This window comes from Protopterus annectens, chromosome 13.part0 (genome assembly GCF_019279795.1).
Source record: "Protopterus annectens isolate FY-2018-M chromosome 13.part0, PAN1.0, whole genome shotgun sequence".
NCBI lineage: Eukaryota > Metazoa > Chordata > Ceratodontiformes > Protopteridae > Protopterus > Protopterus annectens.
Window position 1 is genome coordinate 306,584,069 of NC_056747.1, and position 15,840 is coordinate 306,599,908.

The 15,840-nt window shown below is 38.2% G+C and overlaps 1 protein-coding gene across 1 annotated transcript in view; it reads left to right on the forward strand.

The window, feature by feature from the left end:
• Positions 1-12,066: 12,066 nt before the first annotated feature.
• Positions 12,067-15,840, forward strand: part of GZMM (granzyme M) — a 77,589-nt gene continuing 73,815 nt past the window's right edge. Inside the window, exon 1 of the mRNA XM_044055412.1 lies at positions 12,067-12,221. Within this exon, the coding sequence (XP_043911347.1) occupies positions 12,161-12,221 (61 nt within the window). The 5' untranslated portion in view covers positions 12,067-12,160. The remainder of the gene's footprint in view (positions 12,222-15,840) is intronic.

A 15,840-nucleotide genomic window follows, 5' to 3' on the forward strand; every position in this document is an offset into this window, starting at 1 on the left:
GATTTACACTTGGACTGCTCAGTGCACCAACAGTGCTCACAAACTGTCTTGTTCCAGTTATAGCTCATTACAAGCTATGGGGTACCGACATTTTTCCATATTTAGGCAACTTGCTTATCTTTGCATAGTGTTTTTCTAAGTGTCAGGAATCTCTCACTATGGTGAGTGATCTCTTACACAAGTTGGGCTTCCAAGAGATCTCGCAAAAGTCTTTTTTGACTCCTTTACATAGGATTGTGTTCCTGAGGTGTCAGCTAGACTTCTCAGTTCAAAGAGCTTTTCTTCCATAGGAAAAATATAGATAGATCTATTTGTAAGGTTTTCCAATCAGACTTTGGTCACTGCGAGGGGATACCTCAGGATTTTGGGGCTCATGGCATCTATGATTCTCAAGATTCCTCTGGCAAGACTCATGAGAAAGATATAATGGTATTTGAAGTCTCTTTGTTCCCAGCACCAGCATCCTTTGTCTTTTCAAATCCAAATGTTGGATTTTGGGGCAGCAAATTTCCCTAAACCGAGGTCTTCCCTTCTCCCTCCCTTCTTCAAAGTAGTCAGTCACTACAGATGCCTTGGACTTTGTTTTGGGAGCAGTTTCAGGAGGGATAAAAGCACAAGGTACGTGGGACACCAAGGACAGGTGCTAGCACATAATATAAAAGAAATGCTTGCCCTGATGAAGGCACTCAACTCTCTGAATCATCGTTGGTCCCCCCAACCTCTTCAAGTTGTTGCAGACAGTACCACAGTCATATGGTACATCAACGAGCAAGGGGGAACCAGGTCATGCACCTTTACAGAGTAGTCATATTAGTTTGGGATATAGCTTTATAGCACAATCTCACTCTACAGACATCCTGTATTCTGTCAGAGTAAAACTGTGTGGCAGAGAAACTGAGAAGGTCAAGGGCATTCCCCTATGAATGGAAACTAGATCAGGGGGTCTTCCAAGATGGGTCTATATTACCAGAACAAAACTCCTTTTGAGAGAATACCAAAACAGCCCCACATATTGCGTGAACCGCGAGAATACCGAATGCACTAAACTGCAAAATTTTAAATCTCGAACTGTCATAGTCGGACAACCCCACCACCCACTACATACTACCTACCCAAACAAAATAAATAAACCACATACATACACTAACCAAACCCTACTTCTAACCCTAAAGTAAAGCACCAAAACCCTACTTTTAACCCTACACTAAACCCCACATACACAACTATTTATGCACTATCCTTACCCCTCCCTAGCCCTAAGGTCCGTAACTACTGCACACTTCCCCTATGAAAATATACACAAACAAAATAAATAATCCACATACATACATTTAACAAAACCCTACTTCTAACCCTACACTAAATCTTAAATACATTAACTATCTATGCACTTACCTTAACCCGCACCCTAACCCTAAGGTCCATAACTATCGCACACTTACCTTATGGAGCTATATCACAGACGGGCCAACCATGGTAATTCGAAATTTCCAAATTCGCGGTTTTGGACGTTCACTGTAATGCTGGTTCGTGCAATACATGTTGACGTTTACGGATTCACTTAAACGGATTTTCGCTCTCGTAATAAGGAACCTTCCAAGATATGATTCATCTGTGGGGAGTCCCTCAAGTAAATATGTTTGCCTCCTCTCTGAACAATCAGCTGGCAAGATTCTAAATCAGGATTCCATGCCTTTTCCTTTCCTTGGACAGCAATGTTTCTGTATGCTTTTCCACTAATATTTAGGGTAATCCTGAAGGTACTGAAGGAATCTCCAAGATCATTATGGTGACTCTCTTCTGGTCTAGGCAACAGTAGTTCTCTCTTCCTTTGGAAAAGACCAAGGGCAATTACCACAAGCTTCCTCACAGAATGGATCTTCCCACACAAGATCAGGGATGTTTGATAAACCCTGACCCCAATTAACTTCATCTGGCTGTCTAGATGTTGGGGTCTTAACTTCCTTTAGGCACCTGTTTACTGAAGACGTATAGCAGGGACTAATGAAGACAGGAAAGCCTGTGACTAGAAAACCATACATTAGCAAATGGAGAAGGTGTTCTAGATGGTGCCAACATCATAATCAGCACCTGTTCAGAGCTAGTTCTCTGTTTTTACATTATTTCTGTGAGTTACTATCCTATGTTTTTCTTACTACTCCAAGAGGGTTGATTTATTGGCCATTTCAACATGTCTGCCCATGGATCCTCTTTCAATGAATTTTCATGTAAAATGTTTTTGAAAGGGGTTTTGCATAAGATGCCTCCAAGAAAATTGGTGGCCCTTCCTTGAGATGTTAAGTCTGTGGTATAGAAGCAGTTAACATTTGCTCAATATGAACCAGCTAATGTGACTGACTTGAGGATCATAACATGGAAAAACTGTTTTACTGATTGCTTTGACCTCTACAAGAAGAGTATCTGAGTTGCAAGCTCTTATGGTGAGCCAATCCTATCTCATGTTCCACAGAGACAGGGTTTCTTTGAGAACTAATCCTTCTTTTAGACCTATCAGAGATTGTGTTAAGTCAGACTATCCATCTCCCCCTGTTTTCTTTCCTAAACCTAAAAATGAGGGAAAAAGGATACTCCATACCTTGGATGTCTACAGACAACGCTGGTACTATCTTGACAGAACTAAATATTTCAGATTTTCAAATCAGGTGTTCATTTCTTATGAAGTTAAGAAGAAGGGACAACCTTTTGTCAAAACAGACTATTTCTAAATGGTTGTCTCAGGCCATTACTTTTTGTTATACTCGCCACAACAAAACTATTCCAGGGAGGGTCAAGGCCCACGCTACCAGGGCCTTGGCTTCATCTATGGCTTTTAGAAAGGGTTGGACTCTAGAAGTATTCTAGAAGAAGCAAATTGACCCTCTATAAAAATGTGTACAAGGCATTATAACCTTGATTTCTTCTCTAGATCTACATCATGCTCTGTTAGGACCATTCTCCAGGGGCTCCAAGACCTTTCCTCTATCATCCCCAAACATAGTAAGGTAGGATAATCTACCTGTATAGGTAAGGCTACTGCAGCAGGGATCAATATGATGGACATAGTACAGTTGTGTAAATAAACTTAGTATAACAGCAGATGTTAAAATGATAACCACTGCAGTAGATGCTCCCTCCTTCCATCCCCCTTGTATTGGTGTGCTTTTTATGCCAGGTGAGAATAATTATTTTTTTTTTGTTCCTAGCATTGTTCTTTCAGGGATCAGCATCCCTCACTCTCTCTATTGGCATGACAGCTCTGAAAGGTTTGGCTCCCAAACCTGTTTTTTAGTCAGTTCAGCTCAAACTGGCAGTTTGTGCATGTGGAATTTGCCCTGAAGCTTTGGAAACTGGTGGGCTTTTCTATCCTTGGCAGGATGTAGCCTATATAGATAATTCTGCCACAGCAGTGATCATTTGAACATCTGCTGTTATGGTAAGATTGCTTCCACAGCTGTACTGACTCCAGAACTACATGTGGTAATCTGATTGTGTCCTTGTCAGCTGCTTATATAGCAAGACAGCAATGAGAAGTTTTTTCCATGATGATGCTTCACCTTCTGAGTCGAAGGATTGTCTAAACTTTTCATTCTGACTTTTCTGATTGATTTTAAGTCATGCAGTAAGCAGCATCATCCCCACTTTGTAAAACCTTTTGCTGATCTGTAGTTTTGCAGAAATGTAATTTTCCTTGCGGCATCCATATCATGCCATTGATGTAAGCAGGAGCAGTAAGCCTTAATTAAATAGCAGGAGCTCTGCCACAAGGCTCTCTTCTGCAGACGTTTCAGTGAGACTATTATTGTGAAATGTAAGCAAGTTTAATATGAAGAGCCTTGCTGTGTATTACCTTTAATTAATCATATATATGCCTGCCCCATGTTTAAATGTGACTGTGACATTCCCCCAAAGGCGGCATCCTTACCACTTACTAAATTGGTCAGTGTCCTTTCACTTGATCATTAGATTACATTGTGTAAGCTTGTTACTTCATATCCCTGTCTTGGTGTCTGCATTCAGTAAATGAAAGAAAACCTGTTCTACATTATCTCCTTGCTACTTGCCAAGCACCAGCTATAAATAGCTTGAGAGTGTGAAGCCCACTATGCTTCCCTGCCCTACCTCCAATTCTCACCCATCCTATATAACTCTACCATTGTATTTCCCACATTCACCTATCACGGTGGCAGTGCAGCGGATAGCATTTTTGCCTCACAGCAAGAGCTTTTCCAGTTCGATTCTTGACTGGGGTACCTTCTGTGCAGAGTCTGCATGTCCTCTCTGTGTTTGCGTGGGTTTCCTCCGAGTGCTCTGGTTTTCATCCACATTCCAAAGACATGCATCTGGAGTTTTTTCTCCCATACCTCTCATTCTCTTAAAGCAAAAAATCTTGACAAATCCATAAATAATGGGGGGGGGGGGACAAAGTCCCTAAAATAAGGAAAATTTTTAAATCTTGCTCTTATAAATTTAAAAAGTTGACAGAATAACATGTTTTCCATTAGCATGTGTTTTCTGAAAGGTATGAAGTCTTGAATTCAAATGCCTGTCACTACTTTCTGACTTCTTCCTCAATGATTTACCAATTATTTGCCTGAAACCCAAAAATTTATTAGGAACAGATCAAAAATATCAGGTAAAAATCTGGACATTTTGCGAAAATCTGGATAGTTGAGAGGTAGGGTTTCTCCCTGGGCCTCCACTGAAAATGGGCTCATCCCCAGTCATACTTTCAAGGTAAACAAATGTTAAATAAATAAATGACTTGAGACCCCAGCTCCCTATACCTCCCTAGACAACTTTAGTACTATCATTAAAACTCTCCTGTTTCTGGTCATCTTCTCCTTAGTTCCATCTAACATTTAGTATCATTACCAACAGCCATTCTCCCTGTCATACTGCTTTGCACTAAATCCTTTCCTTCTTGGGCCCCTTCTTAATGGTAACTATAAGTCATTCATGAACAAAACTCCCTCTTCCATTCATCCCTACAGTCTTCTCTCGGATTAGTAGTTATCTATCATCTCCTTTTCTATAATATCTCTCAGCCTTCTCTTTCTCTCTCTACACTGCTCACATCCTCTGCCATCAATTTCTCTCCATCCATACAAAAGTAAATCAGTAGTTTTTGCTTTATTACCCTTGCTTACCCATACCTATTCAAGCTATTAACAGACCTCTCACCATATAAATTCATTTTCATTCATATCAGTATTCCCACACCTATACTCTTAAATACACACACATACATCTCCAAACCACCTTTAAGGCTACAAACTAACCGCAATCTATTCTACATTTCAACATCGACTTTTCCCAAATGAACCCTCCCTACCATCTTTGCTATATCCTCATCCTCTACCCTTCAACCCCCTCTATTTCTTACATTTCAGAAACCGGTTTCTACTACAACTTCTCATTCAAGTATCCCTTCTCCTACTTATAAACTTAACATCCTACCAGCATCCATTGCCCTCATGATTCCATCTAAACTGTTATACTGCATCCACCAAGCAATGTACTCCTGAACATTATGATTTAATCTTACCCTATCAGTATCAGCACCTGTATACCTAGCTATTCAAGTACAGTTACACAAAGCAACAGCTATGTACTAACAAATTATGTATTAAACATAAAATCAAGCAAAAATGCCTCTACCCATACCATCATACCTCCACAGAAAAAAATAGCAGTGGCATCCAGCCAAACCCAGGCCCAACTTATCATGTTGTGGCACTAGAGAGCATATCTCTAACCACTCCTTTATTACAACCAACTCACCCAAAGGCCCACCATGGCCTTCATATACAGCATACCAGCTTACAAAGTATTTAAAACAAACTCCCTGAAGTTCTTACATGGACAGTACTACACACTGCAGACATTATATTTGCCACAGAATCCTGGCTCTGCTAGGAAACAGAAAAATGAAATAATTTCCCATAACATTATCAGATTAGAAACGGCCAAAAAAAAAGTTGGAAGCGTCACTATTGTTTTACAAAAACACATCACATATCACATTTTCCCTATATCATGTGTACTTTTTCTAATTCAAAAATCCTGCTAATCGTACTAAAACTAAACACTCTCAAGACAGTTGCAACCATGAGTATATACATACCCCCCAGGTAACAATGCTAAAGCAATGGAACATAGTCTCTGCTGGGCCTTCTCAAATGTCCCACATGAAACCTTAATATTGGGTGATGTAAATATAGCTTGGCAAGCCAGTCAGTCTGAAAATCCAACCAGTAATATACATCTATTCAAGTTCACTCAACTTATAACCAGACCAGCTTAATATAACAAAACCACAACCAGGCAGTCAACACTCAGCTGGATCCTAACATCCTCTCCAAGCAAAATATCATCCCATGGAACTCTGCCAAACAGCCTAAGTGATCACTTACCAATCTACACTGTAAAGTATCAAAGCAACAACCCCAAAACACACCCTTACAGTCTGGTAAGGAAACTTACTACTTTTCATGGAGATGCTTTTATTAGTATACTCCATAATTGGGAGTTACTAATAACTCTCCTCCATAGATTATGAATTCAGTACAATCTTCCTAGGTGTTCTAAATGCAGCCCTCAGAATAAAAAGATTCAAAGCTACCCTGTCCATTGGCAACTACACAAGCCATGACACAGAGACAAAGCATGGAAGCTCTGACAAATATAAAACAAAACAACTTATCCCCAAAGATAAGAAAACCTATTACTGAGCCAATCAACATATATACACTAATAATCCAAAACTGTTCTGGACCTGAGTCAATAAACTGTTAAATGCAGGGCAAGCTACAAAGCCAACACCAAACACACACAAACAAAATGATACCATAGTCGTAAAATTCAATACCCACCTTATACAGACAGTACAGTCAGTAAACAACTAGATGATTAATTGTGCTCCTGATGTCCCTACTCAATCAAATAACCTCATTCAACATTTCTCCATTCAGTCAATTATCTCGGATACCATCAAAACATACCTCAAAAATGAAAGCTTACTACAACTGCCCCTGATAATCTACCTAGCAAATATCTTAAAATAGTAGCTAAGACTATTGCATACCCAGTTTCAATTCTGATAAATCAATCCATACCCAAAATAAAGTCACCTTGACATGGAAAACATCATCCACTATGCCACTGCACAAGGCTGCTATCAGTACAGATCTTTCAAACTATAGGCCAATTGCTGTTTTATTCCCCCATCAAAAAATGTTAGAAAATGTATTCTTATGCAACTTTTGTTGTCACCTCATAGCAAGAAGTTCTCCAGTTCGATTCTCAGTTGGAGCGCCTTCTGTGTGGAGTCTGCATGTCCTCCCTGCAGTCGAGTGAATCTTTAAAGGCATGCAGGTAGGTGCATGTGAGTGTGCATATGCCTTCTGTGAAGGCTGGGCACTGGGCTGGCAACTTGATGCCATAAAGACTCTACTGCCAATCAATCTGCGGACCAGTGATCTGCTGTGGCAACCCCTAATGGGAGAAGCCGAATGAAAGATTCATATGCAACTTTTCAACTATCTAATAGATAACCAGCTTCTGTCTTCAACCTGACATGGCTTCTATCCTCATCACAAGCACAACTACTGACTTGCTGATTTTTTGTTAATTCTGTTAATAACCATATATTGACGGTACCCATATAAATGCCAGAAGCCTAGTCACCACCATCTTCCTAGACTTTTGATACTGTATCCCACCAGAACATCTTACGTAAAGTTTCATATTTAGGGCTCATGAACTGTTCACTGCACTGGTTCCATGGCTATTTCTCAGAGTACAAGAAATAAAATGGAAAATGTTTTCTACACCTTTCCAGTAATTACTGTTGCCTCACAAGGATCTATACTAGACCCCATACTTTTCTACATATTCATCGATGACCTCTACACTGCTATAAAAAATGCTACCCTAGTTCAATATGTTACTCAAGCCTAACCCACTCTGCCAGATTTCTCTCTAAACTCTATGACTTTACACAACAGTCCTTATCTATTGAAACATGGCTAAATAATTCATAACGCCTACTAAACCCTATAGAAACTGAATTAATGCTCTTTATCCCAAAATACATCTCTGCCTAAACAACACTATTCACTATCATTTCTGCCAACAACTCCGTGACAGAACAAGTAAACCACAGTAAATTACTGGATGTGAATCATAGATGACCAGTTGAAATTCAACCGACGTGTCACACATGATTAACAAAACACATCAAACACTGGGCACATTATATAGAGTTAAAACTTACCTCACTGTCATAATCAGAAGATGTATAGCTTCTACTTCCTTACTGCCATCTCTCCCGTATGTTGCCCCTGTGTTCACTCACATTCAAGTCTCACAACTGACCAAACTTGAGCAATGTTATAGTTTACAGTAAATAACAATAGAACATACCACTGCCTAGCAGTCAGAGACTTCTCTATAATCCCAAAAATTGCCCAGCCCTTAACAACTTAATCCAACACTAGTCCACCAATAGAATTTGCACTCTGGAGAAAAATCATCAGTAAAACCAAGTCATCTAATATTGCAGGTGTCTCTCTATATTTCAAATAGTGTAGCTAAACCATGGGACCACATTCCACTATCACTGAAATCCCTCCAGAGTGCAACTCATTTAAAACACAAGTAAAACTTTGCTTATCAAATCAATGGATCTGCTCCTGTTTATTTCCAGTCTAAATGCCACTGTTATCTGCAGCTTGCCACATCTTCAAAACATTTCTCTTAGTTCAGAATCATATGCCACACAACCAGTCTTCACCAGTACCTGAATTGTTCTATTGTCATCTCCAAGCCCTATACGAAGTTTTGTGACACTGTTCACCCCACCTCTGTACTTCTAATATAAACCTTATGATAGCCATATATAACAATCTATGAACCTGTTTTATACCCTGCCTCTTAACTGCAGTATTAACATTTTCCGCCCTACCTAGTTCCTCACCTCCATTTTATTGAATTTCTTAACACTAATCACATCATCTATTGTCTATTTGGCAAACCCACTAATACATCTCTTCAGATGTTCAGTGTTCAACATTTATTAATGTGTAACTATCTTTTATATGGTAATAGTTGTGTTTATTTCACATGAATATAAACTAATTACCAAATGTATGAGCAATTGTTAATGTATATTACTGAATGTCCACAGAAAGGAGTTTTTAACTTAACCCATTCAGACAAACCTGGTAAACAAAAGCAAAATAAAATAAAATAAATGAGCATTGAAGAGGGCAAAAACTGATAACTAAGTCTTCTGATAACCCACTTTCACCTTTCCTACCTTCAGTATGGATTCCCTTTGCTATTACCTCTGTATCTTGCTAGTGCACCACCTTGGGGCCTACATCAGACTTTGCCAGCTTGTTTGTTACTGGTCCATTATATATGATACTGTAAAAAGGTAAACCTTTAAACTTTCTGATGTTCTTCATTCTGCTGATGCACACGCATACAAAAAACAGCTAGTATGTTGACATGGCCTTCACTTCATGAATTATACTGCTTTGCATGCTTATTTTAGCTCATAAGTTTGCTGTATCCTGGGAAGTATTGGGAAGAGAGGCTGGATAAGCAATTCACAAAGCAACAATGAGGGTTATTATGCTATGTCTCTCAAATAAGCAACAAAATCTAGAAGATTTAGGATTTTTGCTTGGAAATGTTTACATCAATATTTTTATACCTCAAGTAGATCCCAGAGAATTTTTCCTCAGGTAGACAGCAAATGTTGGAGGTGTGATGGGGGAAAAAAGAGGTAACTGGGAACATATTTTCTGGAATTGTAATGAGTTGGCAGAGTTTAAAGATTCCCTGCAGACTACTCTGTCAGAGATACTGGGTGAGCAAATTGGTATATCTAGAGAAATTATTTTTCTGAGCTATGATACAGCATTGGAATTGTCTAGACATAGTAAGGCCTTGCTGAGTCTAATTATGGTGGCTGCCAAAAAAGCAGTTACTAGAAAATGGAAATCAAACTTTAGACCAACTGTACTAGAAGTAGAGAATATAGTAACAGACATAAAAAAAACTGGAATTGGGCTCTTTAAAAAAGGGTAGGAGCAAATTACATAGGAAAAAAGAGAATTGCGGGAACAATACATACAGGGGAGGAATGAGGTTTAAAAGAAGACAGGACTTGAATTAGCTATGTAATTCTTGACTGACAATGATTGGCTAGATTATAAATGATGTATAATGTTTGCAACTAGGATTATGTCAATCTGGGTTGTTTTTATTTATATAAATGTATGATTGCTATGTTGTAAATGATAATTTAATACAGATTTTTCTTGCTGAAAAAGAAAGTTTGCTATATCAGTCCTAATACTGGCAAAGGTTTTGAGAAAAGGTGGTGAATTACAATCAAGAAAAAAATATATTTTTAATTACAAATGTCTTGCTTCTGTAAAACATGTTAATTTGCACCCTCTTTTTCTATCCTTATTCCAAGATTATAACGCCAGTGTTTAAGAAGTGTCCCTAATGTGGGGGCTTTTCCCTAATTATTTCTTGCTTTGCCTCTAAGTCTCAAAGGGGAAAGTTGAGAGAGCTGTGCTGCCTTGTATCCCATGCCTTCTGGCTTTGATGTGCTCAGTTGTTCCTTTACAACACTCACGATAATCTATTAGTGCATGACTTTTATCAGCTGTTAAAGTATGACAGGTTATGCAACTGTTCCAGAAGGGTATAGTGTTATCAGAACAGTAGATGTCATCCTTGCTTTTCTGATAGCTAGTTTGTTGACTACAGTTTAGTAGAACAGTAGGTACAAAATTGCCTTGGCAAGCAGGTACAAAAATGTTTTCTTAAGTGTAGCGAACAGCTTAATGGCTCTAAAAAGAATTGATCACAGCGTTAAAGAAATTGGCATTTGTACACAGTGAACAATGTAGTAGCCTGTCCTCGTAAGGACTGCTGTTCAGTTTGTAATAGGGAAACATCTGCAGTGTTTTCTAAATACTTTTAATTTTTAGTTGTGTGATAAAACTAGATCTTTACTGCAATGCTAGGACATGTGTTCCACATTGATCTAGTGCCATTTACTAATATCTGCCCTCACATTTATTATTCCAAACATAATACATGACAGTTATAGAAAACTGCTGTTCAGATGCTGTCCCATATGACCTGCAAGCCTTCCTAGCAGCTATAGTAAATGGTTCCATTATCAATTTGACATCTATAATGCTGTTAGCAATTGGGACAGCAATGGTGTATTATTTTATTGTTTATATTTGTTAACCTGCAACCTTTACCAGTACAGGCAGTTTAGAAAATAGATGAATTGTTATTATAACAAGAGAAATGAGCTGCTCAGCTGACCCTTCTCAGTCACAGCCTAGGTTGGGTCCAGCATAGCCACGCAGCATATTGGACAACTATCCGGACTTTCACTAAAGTGAGATGTATGGCAAGTAGGACAATAAAAAAGTAAAAGTCAAAGTGTAGTTTATGTCTTGAGCTAGAAGTGTTGCTTGCAAGAAGCAGTGCAAAACTAATAGTTGTGTATTATTAAAAAGTGGATGTGTATTCGTTAAAAATTGCTTTAAATCAAGCCTGTATTTTAATGGCTTTGCTGTTATTTTACAGAGTGCTGTGGGTGTACTGATGGGTACAGGCATGATGTTGTCCTTAATGTACATCTTAGTCTATAGGTTTGACTACAAGATTGTGCACATAGAAGGACAGAAATGGATTTCCCTACAGCAGCACCTCATGGAGAAGAGGATAAGGTTTTGGGCATCATTTATGTGCCTTATTTAGGGAGGTATTGCTAAGAAAACTGAAACATGCATTGTAGTTTTACTCCCTCAGTCAGCATATTAAATTTTGTTAATCTGTATTTGTCTTTGTCTATAGCACATTACTGTTATAGCTCAAAATGTGCATGAAAATTATCAGATGGTGAGAATGTCAGATTTTCAGAGGTTTGTGGACTGAGAACTAAAGCGAGAGTAACAAACCACATGATTTCCTTGCCACAAAGAAGAAAAGCAGCGTACATCTCTAACGGCTGCAGTACAGATTACCTGTGCCCACGTTAAAGTGCTATATCTCCGTTTGAGACATCTGCACAGCCCATCTCGGCTGAAGCATCTGCAACTACAATCGTAACAGCATGACTTTTCCAAAGGTGCTGCACATTTTTGTCTCCTCTCTTACAGTACTCTCACAAACTGGTAAGTGATTAGATTAATTCAGGACTGCAGTTGGTTGCAGACAGAGTTGTTGTTCACATTTTCAGATTTATGTGAAGGGATGTCTTTTTTAATACTAGTTAAAATCATTCTGGTTTTAAAGTGACAAAGTGCTTTTTCTGTCTTTTTTCTAAGTTAGTAAATTGAAATCAATATTCTTCAGGGTTCTTGGCAGCTAGATTAGAAGGGGAAGGCAAATCTTTGATAATGGGGTATTTTCTGAGGCAGATGAGTAGGTTACTAGAAAAGTTTTGTACTTTTCTATTTACCAGGGCTTTACAGAATTTGTTACCATTTTGGTTTACATTTGAGTTCTTTCTCATGTCTTTTCTTTAGTAAGGAGGTCTTCTGCCTGTTTGCATAACTAAAATATTTTATGTTTCATAAAATGGCTGCAAAACACATACTGAAAACAGACTCCTGACCAGTGGAATGTGATGTAGAACTTGCTTTGTATAATATCTATGGATTCCAAGTAGGATTAGATAGCAGATGTTAGGTTAGTTTATTTTCATTAGTGTTGGTAGTTCTGTGGTAATAAATTTGTAAAATATTTCCTGTGTTGCTCTCCACTGTTCTACCTTGTAATTACCAAAGATGTACTGACTCTGTTGCCATCTCTCAGCAAGGTGTGGAATTTATAACAACTGAGATGTGCTTCAGTTTTGCAGCTATTATTCATTACAGATAAGTAAACCTAGGATATGCTGCACTTCTGAATATGAACTATGAAAACTAAATGTTAACATTATACAGAATGATAAAGTAGAAGAAACAGAGTATGTTATTGTAATAATCTGGCACTCACAAACAGCGGCACAGGATGTACAGTCAGAAAATGTCACAAGACTGCCATGGCACTTTGCTGGACAGTGGAGGGGAGAGGAATGGGCAGTGAGGGTATCTAACTTAGAAGACGGAAGGAAGAGTAAGAGGAGAAGAAGCAAGGTAAGCAGTGGAAGCCAAGTGGGGATGTGTCGACAAAGAAATCGAAGCTGAGGTCAAATTACAACTGTGTACAATAATGCACTTAACCATGTAAGGGTTGTTTGTCCAGAAAAAAATGTGTTTGCAAAAATGGTAATTTTATTTGCTGTGACAAGTGCTCTTTATAATTCTAGGGCTGTTCCTTCCTACAAAAACTGAATAATTGAACATTTTTTTTCTTAGTGTAAGTTTTATTATAGTCAAATTAATATGGAGTGCAGACAAACATTATGGTAGAATGGACAAGTAATTATGTTTATTTTTCTTAGTGCAAGTTTTATTGTTTCAGTTTAACATCTAGTGCAGACATACACTTGGTAAAATGGGGGACTAAGCATTGCACTCAGTTCAAGACATGTATTTCCAAGCCCAGAAACCCATCCCATTGCAGATACAGTGGGATATTTAAAGGCTTCTTGTTATTCCGTTATTATCATTAATAGATAGAGACATTACCACCAAGTATTCTTTTTTCTCTTTCTCCAGTCTTTCAAATGTTGCACGCAAATAGAATTCCCCTTTGAATCTGAGATGGACTGCTCAGATATTTTAGCTTTGCTGTTAAGTTATATTAAGTCAGAATGGGACAGTAGAGTCATCAGTGAAAACGAACTTCACAAGTGCAGGGTTTGGCTCTAACGGGTTCATCAAATGGCAGCAACCCCAGAGGCATGGTCATTGTGCAGTTGCAGTAGTGCATGCATGTCATTGTTCAGTTGCAGTAGTGCATGCATGGTTATTGTGCACTTACAGTAGTGCATGCATGTCATTGTGCAGTTGCAGTAGTGCATGCATGGCACAGGAGGGTTTAAGCAGGGAAAACAAAAATCATCCTCATCAGTACTGTCACCACAGGCTGTGTTAGGCCTGTATAAGCAGTAGGAGGATGCTGAAAGGTATCCTTAACATGTTCACTAATCTACTGTAAATTAGATTAAACTAACTATAGGGGCACTATATGATAGATGAGGATGCCATAAAAATCTATCATGGACAACATTATGGAAAGGTACACACAAAAAAAGAGAGACAGAGAGAAAAAGAGGTATACATGGTCACATCTGCACGTTCAATAATTGCAAATTGCATGTTGTCTCAGAGGAAATATCTGTAGGTGAGATATTGGTAAAACAAATAGTACATCTGGAAGAGTGTCAGAGTAAATCTGGAAGAGTGTCAGATTACTGATTTTGATTTGTTTAATTAGGTTAAACTTCTTCCTCCTGCTTCATCTCTAAATACAGTACTTAGCAGCTTACAAACACGTGGGAAGTCTACCAATGCTCAGTTTTATTTATGTAGGTTTTCCGTAGGTTAAAAATTTTTGAGCTATCATTCTTGAGACCAAGATGTATTCCATTTATTTATTTTTAGTTTGGATTACTGGTTCTATTCATTTCAGTGGGCTACAGTCACATTGTCTATTGAACAGAGTTTTACATGGGATTTTATGAATAATTGTTTTATGGGTGGGTTTCTACTCTAGTTTTGATCTTTTTTATATTTCCAGGTAATTTTATGATATTTCTGTAGTGCAGTGAGGGTTATCTTCTGATACCTGTACTTGTCTTTTTAGTTAGTTTAATTATATTTAGTGTAGAATAGATATGGGACTGTGTTGCCGTTATTCCTGTTTGGTAGGTTATAACAGTTTCAAATACCATATAGTCCAATGCTTTTCATGTAAAGTGTAGCCATCTTTTTACAGCTCTTCAAAACACAACCCTCAAAAAGGATGACTTCATAGCCCATAAACAAAGTCTTTCTAGCAGTAGCAAACTACAATTATCCCTGCAAAAAGTATTCATTCAGCAGACACTTCAGACTGTGAATTTGCTGCTTACAGTAAAATTTTGACAAATACTGAAAATTAATTTGTAAAATACAACCAGTTCTAAACGAATAAAAACAAACTGAAGAACTGCTATTCACAGTTAAAAACATCCGGCCAGCATTGTTTAATGCCACATTGTCAGTGGCATGGACTCACCATCCCTTTATTGTACACCTAAAACTGAAAAAACAGGCACGCAGAAAAAAAGAGAGACAAGCACGGTTGCGAGAGTCTCCTGTAACCCTGAATACAAGGGTTGCAAGCACCTGGGTGCTGTATTAACTAAAACAGAAATGGTATTATTGGAATTGGTTCCAATAATGTTAGCCTTGTGAACCATGCTGGAATCAAACACCTTAGAATTCAAACTTTGTGGTAGGTGAGCGCATAGAAAAACTTTAAACTTTAAAATGGCATCAGCGAAAAAAGAAATTGGAAAGAAATAAAATCATCCAAATCAACACAGGAATGCTGTTCACAGCCTAAGATCCTGTAAGTTGGCAAAACACATGTTCTTCCCCCCCATCTGTAAGTTGTAGGTACAGATGCAGCAGCACCACAATCCCAGTATACTTCAGGATCCCAATGCAAATAAAAACAAATATATTCTTTAAATAAATTGTTATGAAGGGTATCCCTTGCTGTGCATGCCATGTGCTTGCTACAGTATGTCACAATTTCAAGATCTCTCAGAACTGCTAGTTCAGATAGGTTTTGCCTGTATTGAGGCTGCTGTTCCTTTTGTTTTGCTCTCATTTGTCTAATTAATATTCACCTTAT